The 12247-nt window shown below is 43.5% G+C and overlaps 1 protein-coding gene across 3 annotated transcripts in view; it reads left to right on the top strand.

The window, feature by feature from the left end:
- The window catches only part of LOC137417983 (uncharacterized), a 61781-nt gene extending 55595 nt beyond the window's left edge, over window positions 1-6186 (top strand). For 2 of the 3 annotated variants that reach the window (XM_078770738.1, XM_078770739.1), the window contains one exon: window positions 4195-6186. In XM_078770738.1, coding sequence (XP_078626864.1) covers window positions 4195-5594 — 1400 coding nt within the window. In that variant the 3' untranslated portion in view covers window positions 5595-6186. The remainder of the gene's footprint in view (window positions 1-4194) is intronic. The other variant, XM_078770740.1, reaches the window with a different exon arrangement.
- The last annotated feature ends 6061 nt before the right edge of the window (window positions 6187-12247 follow it).

Here is a 12247-nt window from a genome sequence, read left to right as displayed (position 1 = left end):
TTCTGTAACAATTGATGTCAGGAGTGAGAAACGAATCTGGGGCGCTATCAGTGGTGCCCCAACAATTGTAAGGAGTGTAGGGTGAAATTGTACTTCAAATAATTATTCAGCTATGTCAAGCCAAGGTGAGCAGGACCTGGTGGGCTAACTTGAGGAGGATATGGAGGAGATAATGGCCCAGGAAGCTGCATATCAATGTAACATTGTGGGAGAAGGACCAGGAGGGGCTGCAGTGAAGGTGCCGACAGTGATCGAGGACCCAACCCTCTCCTCCTCCCTCTAAACTCCCCCCCTCATCAGCTCCTGGAAAAGGCAGTGCTAATGGCATGAAATAGTGGGTCGCCCCAGTCCGGCAGTGACCACATGATGTTGTTGATTAGTCAACTAATGGCACAAATGAAGATGAAAATGGAGGAGGGACAAGGTGGCTGGCATAAGGCATGATATGCATCTGGGGCAGGCATAGCTAAAGGCTGATGTGATGGCTATGGGCAATGAGATAGCCGCAACGCTCGGGACAGTATGTGGAAAGGTAAGTGAGCATGTGGATGGTGTCTGGAACGAGATGGGGGCAGGTGAGGCTAGAATGATGGAGGAGATAAATGGGATAAAAGAAGAGGTGAATGGACTTAAACAGGGAAAGAAGGACTTGCTGAGGGGAAAAAAGAACTGAACGAGTAAATCAGAAGAAATACAAGATCTCAGGGTAGCTCAGAAGGGCAAGAAAGAAATAATGTAAAATGGGCCATGATGACCTAACACAGAAGATAGAAGAAATGGGATGAACGACAGAGACAAAAGAACGAAAATGAATTAAAGAATGGAAGACACTACAGTAATCTTAGAAGAATAACCTGAGGGGGAAAAGTGGGAAATAATAAAGATAAGTGATTTTTAAACATAGGGGAAATACACCTGGTGCTCACCTGGCAGAATAAACAGTAAACTGCACTGACTCAAAGTATTTTAAACCAATTTCAATGGTTGCAAGAATTCAGGGCAACATGTTGAATCATACTAACATAATCATAAGACTTTGAACAACAAACTAAAGAAATACCTATTTTGGGGGGAAACTCCCCCCTCTCCTCACCCCATATACCTCCTCAGACCCCAATTTTTCTAATGCCTTGAACAAACATTGGTACATCACGGGTGTTGAAGGTTGTGGGGAAGTTTCATCTAAATAGTTTGTGTAGTTTCAGAGGAAAAAGCAAATTCCTATTTTAGGGGGTCAAACCTGGATCCTCTTTGACCCCATTAAACCCTCTCAAACCCAATCTATTAATTTTAAAAAAAATATTTTTTCATTTTATTGTGCCATGTACAAACGTTATTCACAACATAACAAATATAATTTGTGCCAAGTTTGGTCACAATCCCTTCAGCAGTTTCGGAGAAGTTGCAAGTGTTTACGGACGGACTGACGGACTGACAACGCGCCATCGCATTTGCTCCCATGAACTTCGTTCCAGGTGAGTTAAAAATGAAATGAAATAGCCAAAGTCCTTGGTGTCCTTGTGTTTTATACTTCTCCCACCCACTCCCCCCCCCCTTCCCACGCCCCCTCCCCCCCCCCCCCTTCCCACGCCTCCTCCCCCCCCCCCTTCCCACGCCTCCTCCCCCCCAAGCCCTCTCCCTCCCACACATCTCCCTGCTCTCAAATGTTGTGTTTGTGTGCTTCCCCTTCTCTCCCCATCTTGTCTTCCGCTCCCTCTTTTTATATGTTTTGTTTGTCTGGTTGATTTGTTTGTGAAGTAAATGTTAGCTCTTTCACGAGCCTCGATTCAGTATACAAAAAAAAAAAAAAAAGCAAAGAAGAATGATAAGAGACAAGCGAGAGGGCAAAGAATGTTAAGGAGGAGATCAGAGAAAGTATCGAAACAACGTGTATAGATTGGGATAACACATGGCAGGTGCAGATGGAGGGGATATGAGCGATCAAAACGGACCATGACGAGGTGAGGCTGTGTGAGCTGGAGTGAATTAATGGTGTGAAAGGGTGTGTGCTGAACTTTGGTGGAGTAAAAAACCAGGGGTTCATTGGAGTGCCGAACATCAGTGTAACAGAGTGTGTGCCACGAGCGTGCAGATTGGAGTACATGAGCAAGCGAGAGTTCGGGTCATGCACCGACTCAGACGGGGGAACCGTTATCTTGTCTAAGGGGAGGGGTGAGGTTGCTCAGCGGGAAATATTTTAAATGTTGGATTTCTGGTCCTGTGCGAGGGAGATTAAAAAGAACAGGTTTGTAATCCGTACAGGTCCAAGGGAGGTCACATTTCAAGGCACTGCTGTCACTGTGTGTTAACGGTCTGTTCCGGCAAAACGCCCATATGTGGATGATTGAAAAAAAATTCCCAAGGAATGGTGTGCGGTTGAGTGTGCGCGGCACAAATGGCAAATTCAGCTGTGGGACCTCTGCGGGAAGCTCACATGTAAAGTAGCGTGTACACTGTCATAGAGTGAGATTGACTGTGGAGTGAATTGTGTGAATCTATGGTGTGCGAGAGATCGTGAGATGGCCGATGTGTGTAAGTTGTGTGCGCTGGTCCGTGAGGTGATGTGGGGATGTACCGGATGTACCAGGTTGTGTGAGTGGATGTGGTGAAGGTTTCGGGGTGGGGCGTATGTGTGTGACGTCTGTGGGGGTTCTGCAGCATGAGGAGTTGATGTGGAGAACACGTCTGGGTTCCCTGTAAGAAATCCGCCGAATGTCAGTGCGAACATTTAAATTAAATGGCAGGTTATGGATGTGCCCTTGATCTTTCACACAGAGGGGCAATTACATAGGATCGAATATTTAGTGCGGAAGCGGCTTAAAATCGAGAACGCAATAGCAATCGCTGCTGTTTGAATGTGTTGGGCACTTGAGGAGAAGCTGCCTACCTGTTCATGCCATGGTAGGATCGCCTGTCGAAATCAATTGTGTTGGCAGGTTTGACGGTCTCAATCGGTGTCAGTAGTTGCTTAACATCTTGTGGGGCCGCGAAGCTATCCACGGCTTGGCGACCTGCAGGTCCAGAGGTCGGGGAGAGTCCGAGAAGTTCCACTCGTGAAGCACCCCAAACCGCAAACCCAAACCCAAAACCCCGAGTCTGCAACAATATTTTCACTCTGTCTGCTGCTTGGGAGTTAAACAAAACTGAAAATCATTCCAAACAGGAAAAATACTGTTTATAATGACATCATAAAGGAAACAAAATAGGCACAAATAACTAATGTAACGTGTTGGATAAAGTGATGTAATCGACAGTGTGAAATGCCAGTAAATTCCAGAATTTTTATAAACTGAATTTAACAATCTTTATTTTATGTAAATTGATTTAAATACTTGAACACTGTTGAACAAAAATTGCCTTCTTGTTACTTCCAATAATCTATAGTTTAGCAGGACTTGGACATGTTAAATAGGGTGGTGTACAAGGGTGATGTAGAAGACTGCTTCAATAGCGCTTAACATCTGGAAGTTTTCTTTTTAACAATATTTATCTTCATTATGAGCTCACCTGAAACGAAGTCCCGGGGGGCTTAAGTGGTGGCGCGTCGTCAATCCATCCGTCACTCCATAAACACTTTCAATTTCTTCTCCGAAACAGCTGATGGGATTGTGACCAAACTTGGCACCAATGATATTTTTTAAATTGTGACTAAAGTTTGTTCACGGCATTGAAAAAAAAAAGTCGGTGTCGAAGGGTCTACCAGGGATCAAAGTGGGTCCAGGTTTGACCCCCCAACATCGATATATGCTTTCTTCACTGAAACTACACACACACAATTTCAATGAAACATTACCACAACCTTTACCACCTGTGCTGTACCAAAGTTTGTTCACGGCATTTAAAAAAATAATAGGATTCTAAGGTAGTTTAAGGGGGGGGGGGGGAAGTTGCCCCCAAGAATAGTATTTTTTGGTTGTTTGTATAAAGTCTTCAGATTACGTGAGTATGATTGTACATGCTGCCCTGTCTTCAAGCATCCATTGAAATAAGTTAAAAATGCCATGATACGGTTGAAAATACCTTTTGTCAGTGTAGTGTACTGCTTTATTCTACCAGATGAGTGCCCAGGGGTATTGCCCCGATGTTTATATTTTTACTGAAGTGTACATTCCATGACGTAACATGTTCTATGAACTCTTAAGATGGTTCTCAAATCCATTTCCCTGCAAACGACTGACGCTGATTTGTACGCAGGTGATGTCCATGCTGAACATGTGAAAGGCAGACAACACAACAACGATTCATCTGTCACAGAAATTTCAAAATGTCAAATGTCATCACGACATCTAGACACAGTTCCTATAAAATACAAGTGCATGCCTGGGCCTCACAACACCAAGATGAAAATTAAATTAAACAAACACAAAAAGGTTTTCAAAAGACGAATACATCATCAGTGTAATGTGTGCAGAATGGATTTTGCTTCAACGAGTAACATCAAAATACACATGAGAATACACACTGGAAAAGGCTCCCACAAGTGCTCTGTCTGTGATAAAGGTTTCCTGAGAAAAGGAAGTTTGAAATCGCATATGAGGATCCATACAGGAGGTCGACCTTACAAATGCTCGATATGTGACAAAGGTTTCTCTCGAAACAGCAATTTGAAATCACATATGAGGATCCATACAGGAGAGCAACCTCACAAATGCTCGATATGTGATAAAGGTTTCTCTGAAAAAGGCCATGTGAAAAGCCATATGATGATCCATACAGGACAGAGACCTTACAAATGCTCGATATGTGATAAAGGTTTCTCTCGAAAAGGCGTTTTGAAATCACATATGAGGATCCATACAGGAGAGCAACCTCACCAATGCTCGATTTGTGAAAAAGGTTTCTCTCAAAAAGGCAATTTGAAATCACATATGAGGATCCATTCAGGAGAGCAACCTCACAAATGCTCGATATGTGATAAAGGTTTCTCTCATAGCTTCAATTTGAAATCACATATGAGGATCCATACAGGAGAGCGACCTTACAAATGCTCGATATGTGATAAAGGTTTCTCTCATAACATCAGGTTGAAATCACATATGATGAAGCATACAGGAGAGCGACCACACAAATGCTCGATATGTGACAAAGGTTTCCCTCATAGTGACAATTTGAAATCACATATGAGGATCCATTCAGGAGAGCAACCTCACAAATGCTCGATATGTGATAAAGGTTTCTCTCATAGCTTCAATTTGAAATCACATATGAGGATCCATACAGGAGAGCGACCTTACAAATGCTCGATATGTGATAAAGGTTTCTCTCATAACATCAGGTTGAAATCACATATGATGAAGCATACAGGAGAGCGACCTCACAAATGCTCGATATGTGACAAAGGTTTCTCTCATAGCTTCAATTTGAAATCACATATGAGGCTCCATACAGGGGAGCAACCTTACAAATGCTCGATTTGTGATAAATGTTTCTCTCATAGCGGCAATTTGAAATCACATATGAGGATCCATACAGGAGAGCGACCTTACAAATGCTCGATATGTGACAAAGCCTTCTCACATATCATCAGTTTGAAAACACATATGAGGATCCATATTGGAGAACTGAAATCTGAAATACCAGGATATGAAAAATGAAGGGAAGAGAATTTCGAAATTGAAGAAACCTGAAATTATATCAATGAAAGTTCGAGCAACAGGAAATCCGGATGATCAAGAAAACCCTAACAGTACTTAAAAAGCATTCCGGGGAATATCACGACAAACAAACGACAGGTGGAGGCTGTCAGAGGTTTCGTGAGGATTCTAAAACGAGCCCTTGGAACAAAGTTATGAGAATGAATTTTCACGAACTGGTTCATGAATAATGATTTACTGAAAAATGAGGTTGAAATTTTGAGTTCTGGGAGAACTTTCCTCTTTATTTTGGATTATTGCTTGTTTGTTCTCTTTTTTGATTGTGACTAGTATTTATGAATTTTGTTTTCCATCTGATTTAGTTGTTTTTCTAGTCCCTTTTTGGTTTTGCTCAGATTTCATCTTTCCATGGCAGGTTGAACATAATTTTTTACTCGATCTTTTCTGTAGTCCATGTTTAATTGCCATGTGTGACAAGGGGAGAACACCGTTGATGTAAAATTTTTGTCAAAAGAAGACTCCTGCCTATGTTTTTCATGAAACTTGAATTTGTGAAGGTTTTCTCAATAAAGAGAGATCCTAAAAGCACAAATGCATTGTCTGTGTTATTGTGAATACTAGCGTGGCTCAGCACATCCATGCTCCACAGCACTTTTCTCAACCACATGTCGTTTCAGAGGGATAGGCATCTTTGCCCATTTCGGTGTCTTTTGGGTCTTCAGGGACTTCTGGGTCTTTAAGGGTATTTTGGGTCTTTTTGGGGGTCTTCAGGGGCTTTTGGGTCTTTTGGGTGTTTTGGATCCTCTGGGCCTTTAAGGGTATTTTGGGTCTTCAGGGTCTTTTTGGTCTTCATGGTCTTTAAGGGGAGAGTTTTCCAGACAGCTAAACCCCGCTCCAGCAGGGAAAATGGCCTTAAAATGCCTGTTGTTGTTGTTGTTGTTGTTGTTGTTGTTGTTGTGTGTGTGTGGTCTTCAAGGTGTTTTTGGTCTTTGGGGTGTTTGGGGTCTTTTGGGTCTTCAATGTCTTTTAGGTATTTGGGGTCATTGGTGTCTTCAGGGGCTTTTGGGTCTGAAGAGTCTTTTGGTTCCTCTAGATCTTTAAGGGTATTTGGGGTGTTCAGGGTGTTTTGGGCCTTTGGGGTATTTTGGGTCTTCAGGGTGTTTTGGATCCTCTGGGCATTTTCTGTTCTTGGGTTGTTGTTGTTTTTTGGTTTTTTTTTCATATACAACATCGAGGCTATCGCATCAAACACATACCAGCACATAAAACACAAAAAACATAAACGGACACGTAAAACAATAAAGGGAGGGGGAGACAAGATGGGAAGAGGGGGGGAAGCACACAAGCACAACAGTAGCGAACAGGGACATCAGGAGATCTGTTAGAAGGGAGAAGGCTGGGGGAGGGAAGGGGTACATGGTACAAAACAAATTGACACAACAAGGAATTTCAGGAATGAAGTTGGGGATTGAAAGATGTGGATTTGCGGTGAATTTAACGGGATGGAAAAGATCAAGGTTTTGGATGGGTGAAGATAAGAGATGGTGATGAACAGCTGTTTTAAAGACCTTGGGGGCGGAGGTGGATTGAAGAGAGTGAGGGAGTTTGTTCCAGTGGTGAGAAAAAAGAGGAATGAAAGAGTGAAGGTGAGCAGAGAGTATTGATTTTGGCAGTTAACCAGAAAAGGGTTGCTGGCAGTTCTTGTGCATCCTGCAGGAATATTTGGGGGATAGAGCACAGACAGAGCAGGGGGAGCTAGGCTAGAGAGGAGTCGATAGAAGACAGAAAGACCACCAACCTGCCTGTGGTGAGAGAGTGAAAGGCCCTCAGAATCAGCTTCATCGCGGGAGATCCCAATGATTCTGAAAGCTTTGGTTTCTACACCATGAAGCTGAGCTTAGGTGTGAGGCAGGAGCACCAGCTTAGAGGGGAGAGCATTACTCCATCAAGCAGCGGATTAGCACTTTGTATTGTGCTGAGAATCTCAGTATTGCCAAAAACGGACTTCGCATGATGGAGGATGCCCAGTCGGCGACTGCCTTTGGAGGCCAGCTTGGAAATGTGGTTTTGCCAGGAAAGATCATGGCAGATAGTGAGACCCAAAAGCTCGAGTGAGGATTGTTCAGAAAGTAGATGGGAGGGTTTTCCAGATGGTCTTTTCGGAGAGACGAGGTGAGAGTGTGAGATTTGTCAGGATTGAAAGACATGTTCCACTTGTTTGACCAGTTGGTGATTTTGTCCAGGTCTGCAGAGAGTGAAGAGGCTGCTGTCTGCCGATCTGAGGGTTGAGATATGGAGCGGCATGTGTTTCAATCCAGACAAATCTCACACTCACCTTGTCTCTCTGAAAAGACCGTCTGGAAAACCCTCACATCCAGTTTCTCAACTACCCTCTTTGAAGAAGTTCTGTCACTCAAGCTTTTTGGTCTGACTATCTGCCGTGATCTTTCCTGTGAAAGCCACATGTCAAAGCTGGCTTCCAAAGCCAGTCGCTAACTGGGCATCCTCCATCGTGCAAAGTCCTTCTTTGGCACTGCTAAACTGCTTACCCCCCTACCGTCATGGCCAAAACTATTGTCACCCTTGACTTTTTTCAAATAACTCACAATTTTCTCAAAAAATAAGGTCTCCTTATTTTGAATCTTCATGGTCTCCACAATTCTTTATTTCACTTTTAATATTACAGAACCTTTGTTTTTGATTCAGAACTTAATATATCGCTTTAAATCAGATCATAAAAAGAAATGGCATTGACAAAATTATTGACACCATAGGTTTAATATTTGGTTTCACATCCTTTGGACTAAATAATTGCATTCAAGCACTTCCTATAGCCATGCATGAGCTTCCTACACCTCCACTTGCAGCATGGCCCACTCTTCTTGTGCAAACTGCTCCAGTTCTCCCAGATTTGAAGGGTGCCTTCTCCCAACTGCTGTTTTCATATCTCCCCACAGGTGTTCAATAGGATTTAGATCTGGACTCATTGCTGGCCACTTCAGAACAGTCCAACGTTTTGTCTTGGACCATTCCTGGGTGCTTTTTGAAGTGTGTTTGCAGTCATTGTCCTGTTGCAAGACCCATGACCTTTGATCGAGACCCAGCTTTCTGACACTGGGTTGAATGTTGCGCTCCAAAATGCCTTGGTAATCTCCTGATTTAATGATGCCATGCACACATTCAAGGTACCCAGTGCCAGAGGCAGCACAGCAACCCCAGAACATCACTGAACCTCCTCCATGTTTGACTGTAGGGAAGGTGTTATTTTCTTTGAAGGCTTCATTTTGTTTTGTGTAAACATAGAGAGGATGTGCTTTGTAAAAGAGCTCTAATTTGGACTCACCTGTCCACAGGATAATCTCCCTTCAGGATTTTGGCTTGTTCATTGTTTTTTGGCAAACTCCAGTGGGGCTTTCTTATGTCTCCCTCTCAGCAGTGGGGTCCTCCATAGAACCCCCTTTCATTGAGTTGACGACGTATAGTGCGAGTTGAAACTGTCGTACCTTGTGTCTGAAGTTCAGCTTGAATCTGTTTGGCAGTTGATGGAGGTGCATTCTCCCCCATTCGAACAATCCTTTACTGCAATATTCGATCAGGTTTTCTCTTTTGGCTCCAGTGCTATGGGCCATAAACTTCCTGATAACATTGCGTACAATGGACACAGGAACATCAAGGTCTCTGGAGATGGACTTGTAGCCTTGAGATTGTCCATGCTTGGCTACAATCTTGTCTGACCTCCTCAGACAATTCTCTGGTTTTCTTTCTTTTCTCCATGCTCATTGCGGTACACACAATGACACATAACAGCAAAATGACTCCTGTTCTCTATTCCAACTGGTTGAATGAGTGATTTTTATGTTGCAGGCACGTGCAACTCACCACAGGTGAGTTCAATTCCAAAGTAAAGGAGAATTATCTGCTTGTAATCTAGTTATTTCTCACAACCTCTAAAAGGTGCCAATAATATTGTCCAGGCCATTTTCAAATCAAATCAAATCAAAATGGTTGATTGAAAGCATGTCTTGCAGTGAATGACTGAATTACACATGCATACATATTCATAATTTGCAATCAAAGATTGTTTACAAGATAAAAAATATGTTAAATCAAAAAAATTCAAATAGTGGGGCTTTCCTTTTTCTTTTTTTTCACAAAAAGAATGTAAGATTAAAAAACAAACATGGCATATTTCAAACAGAGGAAAATTATATATTTTTAAAATCTGAGAATTGTGACGAAGTATTACAAACTATTAAGAATACCAATTGAAAATGTCAATGCGCTTGTTTGAAATATTTTTGTTCTGCATTTGTACTGTGAGTACTTTGTGTTTTCCTGAGATTAAAAGGTGTATCTCTCATAGCAGGTAACCACTTTGTACGCAAATTATGGGTTTCAATAGCGAGTGCAAATTTTTTACACAACTTATATCGTCGTTCCTCCAGGGTTTGTAATTTACATGTTTCCAAAGCAAGATGGTAACATGTGTAACGTTATCCTAGCATTATTTTACACACTCTTTTTTAACCCGTTCTAAATTGTTCACCTGTGCTTTAGTTAAGGCTGCATTGAAAAGAGGTACACAATACTCCAACACTGTTCTTATGTAGCCAATATAAATTGTCACAAGGTTACAGAAGGGTAAATTATACGATTTAACATTACGTAAAATGTCCAACTTTCGATTACATTTTTTCAGCATTTCTCTGACATGAGCATCCCATTTCAGGTTTCTCTGTGTTGCACACAAAGCACTTTGATTGATAGCACACTGGGTAACTGAGTGTTTTTTTGGGTTTGTTTTTTTGTTTTTTTGTATGCAAGATCGAGGCTCGTGTAAGAGCTAACATTAATCACGAAAAAACAAATGGACGCATAAAACATATAACAAAGGGAACGGGAGAGAAGATGGGGAGAGGAAGCACACAAGTATAACATTTGAGAGCAGGGATATCGGGAGATCTGTGGGAGGGTGAGGGCTTGGGGAGAGGAGGCGTGGGAAGGGTGGTGGCAGTGGGAAAGATGGGCCTTGACCTGTGGGAGTATTTGGGGGCAGAGCACAGACAGAGCTGGGGAAACTCGGCCGGAGAGGAGTCAGTAGAAGACAGAAAGACCAACAACCTGCCTGTGGTGAGTGAGTGAGAGGCCCTTGAAGTTATCTTCATCGCGGGAGATTCCAATGATTCTGAAAGCTTTGCTTTCAACAGCGTGAAGCGAAGCTTGGTGTGAGGCAGGAGCACCAGCCGTATTCCATTGAGGGGGGAGCAGTTGAGCTGCAGATGAAAGCATTGAGCTGCAGATGAAAGCCTTGCATGTGGTGAGGAGCTCAGGTGTGCCAAGGAAGGACTTCGCACGACAAAAGATGCCCAGTCGGCGATTGGCTTTGGAGGCCAGCTTGGAAATGTAGTTTCCCCAGGAAAGAGCATGGCAGATAGTGAGACCCAAGATGTTGAGTGCCAGAACTTCTGGGGGAGGATTGTTGAGAAAGAAGAGGGGATGGTTGTCCGGTCGGTCTTTTCGGATAGACATTGTGAGAGTGTGAGATTTGTCAGGATTGAAAGAAATGTTCACTTGTTTGACCAAAGTGTGATTTTATCCAGGTCTGCAGAGAGTGAGGAGGCTGAAGACTGCCGATCTGAGGGATGAGAGATGGAATGGCTTAGGGTGGAGTTATCAGCAAATCTTCCATCGAGTCGTAGAGATTATTGATGTAGACCAGCAAAAGCACAGGGCCCCTGCCTTGGGGAACTCCAGCCTGAACAGGAAGGGGAGATGAGAAAAATCCATTCAGGGCCACATGTTGACAACGACCAGAGGGGAAGTCCGCAAGCCATGCGTGGAGATTTCCATGGATATCATAGGAGGAGAGTTTGTTGAGCATACCGGGGTGCCAGACAGTATCGAAGGCACGTGATATATCAAGGGAGACAGCTCTAATTTGCTGATTGACATTGAAGACCTCGATTTATTGTTGAGACAGCAGAAGCAGCATGTCCAGAGTAGAGTGACCTGGTCTGAAACCAAATTGATGATCAGAGATCAAGCCATTGGAGCAGAGGAAAGATTTGATATCCGAAGCAATGATGCATTCCATAACCTTGCTGCTAATTGGGAGCAGGCTGATTGGTCTGTTGTTTCAAGGATCTGTTTTTGCACATTTTTTGTGCAAAGTGGGAATGTTGGCTGATAGTCGCTGGGCCGATTCCCATCGCCTAAAGGCTCGGCCTAGATTTTGTTGTCGCATGCTGAGATATACACATACTCGCACGAGAAATGATGCCATTGTAGCGGCTACCGCTGGGTTTTCACAATCGCCTTGCACCTATCAAGGACGCGGAGCGATCACCAATGCCGGGCTCGTCCAGGACGCCCGGGCAGGCCCGCGCTCAACTTGCCAGGCCTCGGTCGGTACGCTGGGCCACGCCCCCTCTCGCCTTTCCTGGGCAAACGCTCCGGGATAATATGTATATATATTGCTGCCCGATAAACGGGCTTTTCAGAGTGCCTGAGTGTTTGGTTTGAATAAAGCAACTCGGGTGAATTCCAGCTTTTTGTCGCGTCCATTCTTCCGATCGACGTGGGAGCCCCAGCTCCTTCATTGGTGACCTACCAACATGGACACGGCAGTCGCCCTTAAACTGCCTACCTTCTGG

This window comes from Myxine glutinosa, chromosome 1, assembly GCF_964187855.1.
Source record: "Myxine glutinosa chromosome 1, kmMyxGlut1.1, whole genome shotgun sequence".
Classification (NCBI taxonomy): domain Eukaryota; kingdom Metazoa; phylum Chordata; class Myxini; order Myxiniformes; family Myxinidae; genus Myxine; species Myxine glutinosa.
This window is presented reverse-complemented; position numbering and strand designations above follow the sequence as displayed.